The sequence below is a fragment of the Peromyscus maniculatus genome, chromosome 14, assembly GCF_049852395.1.
Source record: "Peromyscus maniculatus bairdii isolate BWxNUB_F1_BW_parent chromosome 14, HU_Pman_BW_mat_3.1, whole genome shotgun sequence".
Taxonomy (NCBI): Eukaryota; Metazoa; Chordata; class Mammalia; order Rodentia; family Cricetidae; genus Peromyscus; species Peromyscus maniculatus.
Window position 1 is genome coordinate 48,382,697 of NC_134865.1, and position 8,208 is coordinate 48,390,904.

At 47.1% G+C, this 8,208-nt stretch overlaps 1 protein-coding gene across 14 annotated transcripts in view; it reads left to right on the forward strand.

Moving 5' to 3' along the window:
* Syne2 (spectrin repeat containing nuclear envelope protein 2) overlaps nucleotides 1-2,460 on the forward strand; it is a 320,688-nt gene extending 318,228 nt beyond the window's left edge. For 8 of the 14 annotated variants that reach the window (XM_076550884.1, XM_015992007.3, XM_015992011.3 and 5 more), the window contains 2 exons: nucleotides 479-528; nucleotides 1,306-2,377. In XM_076550884.1, coding sequence (XP_076406999.1) covers nucleotides 479-528; nucleotides 1,306-1,528 — 273 coding nt within the window. In that variant the 3' untranslated portion in view covers nucleotides 1,529-2,377. Of the gene's footprint in view, nucleotides 1-478; nucleotides 529-1,305 lie in introns of all 14 variants that reach the window. The other 6 variants (XM_015992012.3, XM_076550888.1, XM_076550891.1 and 3 more) reach the window with 2 other exon arrangements.
* Nucleotides 2,461-8,208: the final 5,748 nt, after the last annotated feature.

Consider the following 8,208-nt stretch of genomic DNA (forward strand, 5'->3'; position numbering starts at 1 on the left):
TTCTTTCTTTTTCTTTTTCTTTTTCTTTTTTATTTTTCGAGACAGGGTTTCTCTATGTAGTTTTGGTGCCTGTCCTGGATCTCACTCTGTAGACCAGGCTGGCCTCGAACTCACAGAGATCCGCCTGGCTCTGACTCCTGAGAGCTGGGACTAAAGGCATGCGCCACCACCGCCCAACAAAAAATGATTTTTTTAAAAAGCTCTCTCCTGGTGAGTTACTTTTCTCTGAGGTCATAGTAGGTTGTGGAAGATGGGGTCCCTGTTGAAGGGGTTTCCTGATGTCTCCAGTAAATCAGATCAGTAAACTGTAATAGGAAAATCTTGATGGCTCAAGAAACCCAATCATGTCATCAAGTTGAATCACACATGGTGTGACTTTGGTTCCAAAGGTGTGGCAGGAAAGTGACCTGGGGTGGTGGGGGGCAGGGTAAGCTAACCTAAGGAAGGCCGCAGTGCATCATGGGCCTCTTTGTTCCAGCAGTTTGGAGAGGAGAGATCTACAGAAGAGGAAGAGGAAACAGACAGCAGGTAATGGCATCACAGTCCCCAGAGAGACTCCCCAGCCTTGTCCGTGCCGCTCTCCAGGTTCATCTGGAGAGGACTGAGCTCCTCTTCCAAAAGCACACCCTAGCTGTCTGAGCTACTCTTCTATTGCTGTGACAAAATACCCTGACGAAGCAATAAAGGTGACAGAGAGGGTTTATTCTGGCTCACGGCTCAAGGGGACAGTCCGTCACATCAGGGAAGTCACGATAGCGGGAGCTTGAGGCAGCTGGTCCCATTGTACCCACACTCACGAAGCAGCTAGAGGTGAATGCTTGTCCTCAGCTTGCTGTCTCCTTTTTATTCCGTTTAGAGGGGCTGGAGAGATGGCTCAGAGGTTAAGAGCATTGGCTGCTCTTCCAAAGGTTCTGAGTTCAATTCCCAGCAACCACATGGTGGCTCACAACCATCTGTAATGAGATCTGGTTCCCTCTTGTGGCCTGATGGCATGCAAGCAGGCAGAACACTGTACATATAATAAATAAATAAATCTTTATTCCGTTTAGAGCCTTAGCCCCTGGAAAGGCGCTGCCCACTCTTCAATCAGGTCTTCCCGACCTCAGTTAATGCCCCAAGTCTTCTCTCCTCTATCAGTTGAGATCCTGTCCATTTGACAGTGTTAATTAACCATCACCCCAGCTGTCAGCCCATCTGAACCTCACATCTCAGGCTCCTGTATTTCTTTCCAACAAGCATGTAGCCAGATAATGAGTGTGGCCTGTGAACCCTCCTCCTGAGTCCTCCCCACCTCTCTGTTGGCAGGATGTCCCACCTTGATGACCCTGGCCGCTCACCGCCAAGGCGCTCCTTCCTCTCAAGGGTGATCAGGGCAGCGCTGCCCCTGCAGCTGCTGCTGCTGCTGCTGCTGCTTCTGGCCTGCCTGCTGCCCGCCTCCGAAGAGGACTACAGCTGCACCCAGGCCAACAACTTCGCCCGCTCCTTCTACCCCATGCTGCGGTACACCAACGGGCCACCCCCCACCTAGAGGATTCCGCCAGCTGCGGTGCCATGCCAACAGCCTACTGGCCACAGGTGCTCAGCTCGTGGTACCAGAACCAGCCTGTGAGTGACTCTGAGCCTGGACAAGATCCAGGGACCTGCTGGAGACACCTCCCTCATCTTGTCCAAATGGACTCTGGGGGCCCGGGACAACTCAGACAAAATGTCCTTCCTCTGGGACCGAAAACCGAGCACAGCAGGACCTGGCATTCAGACAAAGCTAGTAGTGGGTTCCGAGAACTCTGGGGAAGGGGGGCTTCCCGAAGAAGCACTCACGTTGTAAAACACTGTACTGTAGCACAGCTGGTAGAAGACCCGTGAACCATGATGTTCAGCACATCAATGAACTCTATCCAAGAAGCTAGCAGGTCCCTACCTGAGTGATGGTTCGGAAGCTCCATGGTTGATTCAAACACATTTGAAATGTTTAGAATCAGTCTTCTTCCAATTGGCTAGCAATCTGCACTCCTGGTTATAAACTAAACTGTCCTGTTCTGTACCTAGGTCAGCTCTTTTATATTGCTTTAAAATTTTTAAAGAAATTTTATTGCATGGATGTGGTTATTTGTGCATATTTTTTTAACAACACTGAATCTGTATGAATAATGTAAACTTTGATTTAAGGAAAAAAAAAGATTTTTAGCTTGAGCTTTGGACTAATGTACAGTAAATGCCAAACTCCAGACTTGATAGGGATGTTTTTATAAGTTAATTTTTTTAAGAATTTTCATGTTTTAAAGAGACACTTTGGGTCTGGTTGAGCTGTTTGGCCACCAAGGGTTGGTAAAGAAACTTGGAACTGTTTGTGATATGTACAATTCAGATGTTTCTCATTAAAAAAAAAAAAAAAAAAGGCAGACTGTTGTATTGGACTCCGTTAGAAGGCAGGTGGTCTTCCAAATATAACAAATATTATCTTAAACTCACCTGGTCCCAGTCCCAGTTGCTACCATTGAGCCCGCAGCCACATGTGGCACAGACCCAGGCAGGTAGGCTGACTGTACCCTCTCCTCCCCCGTGCCCCCATTTGGACCACCCCGTCCCCTCGGGCCTTCTTACTCCCTTTGACCCCAGTGACCCTGTAGTCACCACATGTTGGTGTGGGCCTCGTAGGCCACCTGTACTTTCCTTCATCTTATCCTCCATTTGGGTCGCCCAAGTCCTCGGCTGCTTGCCAAGGACAGCCCCTCCCTCCTCTTAGCCTCTCTTCCTTGCTCCAGGAACCACAAGAGAGGGACCCTTCAGCCATCACATGAGCCCTACCAGCTGCCCTATCCAGCCTGGAGACCCAGGACAAGTCCATACTGCTAGGGGAAACTCCTTCTAGAACTGAAGACACCACCAGCCTGTAGCAGAGAAACAGAAGACCTGGATAGAGGCTGTATCCCCATTTACCACACAGGAAATCGAGATTCTCAGCGCTGCTGTGAGTTAGCCTCATGCACAACAAACACCTCAACCAACAAACTCCACATGTGCAAATCCCGACTCAGAAAAACGGGGGAAACCCAAGTAGCATGTCACCTCCAAAAAAAATACAACCCCATAGTAATGGCCCCGAGTGGGAATGACAGAAGAATTCAAAAGAATAACAACTATGGTCAAAGAACTCAAAGAAAACAAAGAGATGGATGAAATACGGAAGCCGGTCTAAGATGTGAAAATAGTTTGAATTTTTCAAATTGGAAATGACGTTAGAAATGAAAAATTCAATAAACCAATTAAAAACCTCAATGGGAAGCAACAAAATGGATTGTGTCTAAAACAGAGACAGGGATGGAAGACAAAATAGAAGAATTGGATCACTCAAAGGTCAAGAGAATTTTTTAAAAAATAGTAACAGCAAATGCAGCATAGGAGAGTTCTGGAAACCCATAAAAATACATAACCTAATTTTAGGCATAGAATGAGAAGAAAACCATAGTGAAGGCATAGAAAACATCTTCAGTGATATCATGGAAGAAAATCTCCCAAACCTAGAGAAAAAAAAAAAAATCTGTTCAGAGGCTGGGGTGGTGGTGGCACACGCCTTTAATCCCAGCACTCGGGAGGCAGAGCCAGGCAGATCTCTGTGAGTTTGGGGCCAGCCTGATCTACAGAGTGAGTTCCAGGACAGGCACCAATACTACACAGAGAAGCCCTGTCTCAAAAAAACAAAAACAAAAAATTCCTGTTCAGGCATGTGTCTGAAGATGGACACCAATTAAATAAGATGAGAAAAGAAATTACAACATTTTGTAGTTAAAATATTTTTAAAAAGTACAGAAAGGGTTTTGGAGCTCCAAGGGAGGAAGCTCAAGTCAATTATAGAGGCAGGCTGACTAGAATAACAGCTAATTATTCAACGGAAACCTTTAAAGCCAGAAGGGCTTGGAGAGCTGAATTCCAAAACCTGAAAGAGGATAACTGTTTGACCCAGCAAAACCATCTATTAAAATTGAAGGACAGCCACACATGGTGTCACACGCCTTTAATCCCAGAACCTCTCCCCGGGGAGGCAGAGGCAAGTGGATCCTTAAGTTCCAGACCAGCCAAGGCTATACAGCGAGACTCTCCCCCTACACATACAATAATCATTTGAAGCATTAGAGGCTATTACCAATACTCTTGGTTATACTCTAGAATGCCATAGGAAAGCCTACTGCTGAAGACATGACATGCTTGAGTCACATGGAGAAATCAAGCTGGTACTCACCTCGAAGCTCCATCCTACTGGCTAGTTTTGATGGTGTGTGAAGGTGCTATGATTTCTACCAGAGAAGAAAAGGATTTTTTTTTTTTTTTTTTTTTTTTAGACAGAGTCTCACTGTGCAGCCCTGGCTAGCCTAGAACTCACTATGTAGACAGGGCCATCCTTGAACTCAGAGATCCACCTGCCTCTGTCTCTAGAGTGCCAGGATTAAAGGCGCGCATCACCATGCCTGGCCTGAAGTCACCAATCTCACCCAGCTGTGAGTCCTGCAAGCTGTAACAATAACCAGCCTGGCAAGACCCACCCACTGGTACAACAGCAATATGAATGTCATGGGATTAACCACCCATCTTCTGTTTGGATTTACAGCCTGCTCTACAAGTTGAAACCCAAACCTGGTACTGTTATCAGGGCCAAGGACCCATGCCTGGACAGATTACAGGCCCTAAGGGGAGCATCTATTAACGCATTAAAATGACTCCCAATGAGTTATTTGTTATATCCCTCGATTAGTGCATCTGTCAACCTTCACGAGAGGCTTCTTTTTGTAGTAGATGGTGATTCACACGGAAACCCCACAACTGATGGAGGTACAGAGAATAAGAGACTGTGGAAGGCTCAGCCCTATATCTAGATCATACCCCCTCCTCAGGGGGTCATTGTGGAGAGGCTGTGGGGGGACTGTAAGAGCCATAAGCAGCGGGTGACAGGGAAAAAGTGCCTTCTGGACAGGGCAGCTGCACATCTGAAGGCACAGGCATTGAGACAGCATTCTTAGAGACCCCCGTCTGTCTGGAGTGAGAGCCTTCCTGTGTGTGCGCAGGTGTCTTGTTACAGTGATGAAATACCTCACCAAAGCAAGTTACGGAAGCCAAGTTCCAGGTCGAGGAAAGTCATGGCAGCAGAGATCTGAAGAGGCAGCTGTTGACTGCACTCAGTCAGGAAGCAGAAGTGGATGCTGTGTCCAGCCAGCATTTCCTTTTCCCAGCCCACGGAATCCTGTTGCCCACAGTCAAAGTGGGTCTTCCCTCTTGGGGTTGCCCAACGCGATCTAGAGCTTGTTCAGTTGGCAATAGCCATCACAATATGTCAATGGTTCAACCGCTGGCCGTCAATTGCTGGGGGAAACGCCTAAAGATGAAAAGAGTCACTTGGCCCAGATTTTTCCATTCTGGTTTTCTGGAATGATCTACAGAGGTAGCTTATCTCTACCCCCAAGTACTTTGAATTGAAGGCATTTTGCACTTGGGGATATTTACATACACATAATGAGATACCTAGGGCTAGGACTATATTTCACATATACTGAAGGTAATTTTATACACTATTTTTAGTGATTTTGTGCATGAAATAAAGTTTCATGGTACAAAGCTTTCCTGCTGTGATGTCATTTGACCCCTCAAAGTTTTGGAGATTGAGAGTTTGAGGCCAACTTAGGCTATAGTGAGATGCTCTATGTGATTTAAAAAGAAAAAAGTTTTGTATTTTTAAATGAGGGAATGTTCTGTCTGAGCTAGGCATGATAGCACACACCTTTAGTCCCAGCACTTTCGAGGCAGAGGTAAATGTATCACTAAGTTTGAGACCAACCTACATTGTAAGTTTCAGGAGAGCCAGGGCTACATAGTGAGACCCTGTCTCCAAAAAAAGGGGGTTACTGCTCAACCTGTGACAGGCAGTGGGCTGTCTAGTGAGACAAACCCCCAGCTCTGTGTCCGTCCCACTTGAGGGGATCTCAGCATCTCCCCACCCTTGATTGAAAGTTACTAACCCAGTTCCTCATCTGCATTAGCACACGGAGGTAGGATTGACTGGGTAAAACCCTAACTGAAGGGTTAGACCAGTGGAGCCTATCAGTATATGCTTCAACCTGGGACCCTTTGCTCTTAAGTCACCTGCTCAGTTACCCAGCAGTTTTTCCAGGGGCTAGGTAGAAAAAAAAAAAAAAAAAAAAGGTGTCATTTCAAGCTCTCAAATTGTTAAATGGATAGGAAGAAAAGGTTGTTTTTGGTTTGGTTTGGTTTTTTTCCCACCTTAACTGTGTGTGGCTTAGAGTAGTCTAGGGGGAAAATAAATAGAAATTAACAACCTTTTTCTTAAGCCACTGAATTGCTTCAAGGTTCCCTGCTCCATGTTAGCCTGGGAGGAGCCACAAAAGTTCTAGCTCCTGCCCCATCTTGCACTCCAGAGTGTTTCACAGGCCTCCGGAAGGGATGCTGGAAATGTGTCGGCTGGTTGACTGCATTTTAAAGGCTATTGATATAGACACTTTCTCAACTAAGAACCTCTGGGTTTGAGTTTGCCCGCCCCCCCCCCCCCCCCCGCACACACTCCCCACCTCCACCCCCAGGGGGCCCCTTCTGCCTCCTTTCACGCAGAGCTTGGAGTATCCCCCAAATGCTTGTATGAGATGACTCGTGTCTCTCAGTCTTAAGCAAATTGCTCACATCGTTCCTTCCCCACTTGTAGGGGACATCTTCAAATGACCATAGGCACAAAAATAACTTCAGTATGAATGAGTGACTTCACCCCATCTCTGAAGGGTATATTCCTAGTGGACTCAGATGACAAAAATTACAGGAAATCTACCCAAATAAATTGAGTCTCTCTCTGCATACGGGGCCTTTTACATCTCTACACAGTGTCTGTGGGCATGCGTAAGAAGTGATTCAGTAACTCTAGGTTCAATTGTTCCTGTTCTGGCAACTAGGGGAAGGGGGGGGGGGGCTCGTAACTCTTCTGAAATGGTCGGCAAGCACCAGGGCTGACGTCCCCTCTCCTAGGAAGACTGACCACAGTTTCAACAATATAAACCCCAAAAGAGGATAGAATTCACAGAAGAAAACCAGACACTACTTATCCCGGCAATTCTTAAGTTCTTACACTCAGCTCTCAACAAATATGTCTTTAAAACCCAAATTACAAAAAAACACTTTGTCACATTAGACTTCTCTCTGCTATAGCTCCATTGATATTAAAGAGACATGGTAAGGACAAGGGACTCCCAGACGAGCATGATGAGCCTTAAAAGCATCACATAGACTTTTTGGCTCTTTGAGATAGAGTCTCACTGTGTAGCCCAGGTTAGCCTCGAATTAATGCAAGCCTCCCAAGTGTGAGGGCTTCCAGGTGTAAGCCACCACACTCAAATGCTCATTTCTTAACAGGCTCACAGTTTAAAGCCTGATGTATCAACATTAGCCTGATGGCACATGGCATCTGTCTGGGGAAAAAAAAAAAAAAAGACAAATTATAGTCAACCAACAGGCTCAGAGGGACACAGGACCACTGCCTCATGAAGCAATAGGACCAGGGCTCACAGGAAAACAGGTGAGCAACCGTGAGAGTGCAGTTACTGTGAGGTGTTCAGGGCTAGCCAACCTTTGCCTATCACCAAGAGGAAGCCCGCCACAAGGAACTGGCTGGCCCACAAGTGAAGACGGTCCCTGGGATTTTTAAAATCGTGTCCACAGAGACAGCGCCCAATTTATAGCTGCAACTGGACCCAAATTCCATGGAGTTTGAGAGCTCCAGGGGAAAAGTGGCATGGAGCGCACTCAGCTCCACAGGGAGACGCCGGGGCCTGAGAGATGCGGCATTTCACACCGGTATCATTTCAAGGCATGGGTGAAGCTCTGGTGTACTGGACGCGAAGTACCAGGAAGTGATGGCAGAGCCCCCGGCTTAAGCTCTGTGGTAAGATGGCAGGCCAGGAATACGGTGGCCTGTCATCTCCTGCCCATCACTGCTGCTGCCCGGCCAAGGTTCAAGCAGACCCACTCTAAGCTGAGAAGGTACGGGTGGAAAGGGACAGAGAAGTCGTCCATGGCTTCACCAACTGTCATCACAACGCTGCTCAAGAGGTAGAATCTTGGAGCCAGAGAAGGCAGTGAGCGAACAGGAGGCTCGGATTCCAGCCCAGCCTTGGAAACAAGAACTTGCAAGACCCTGAGCAGCTCAGGCGGCCCCCCAGC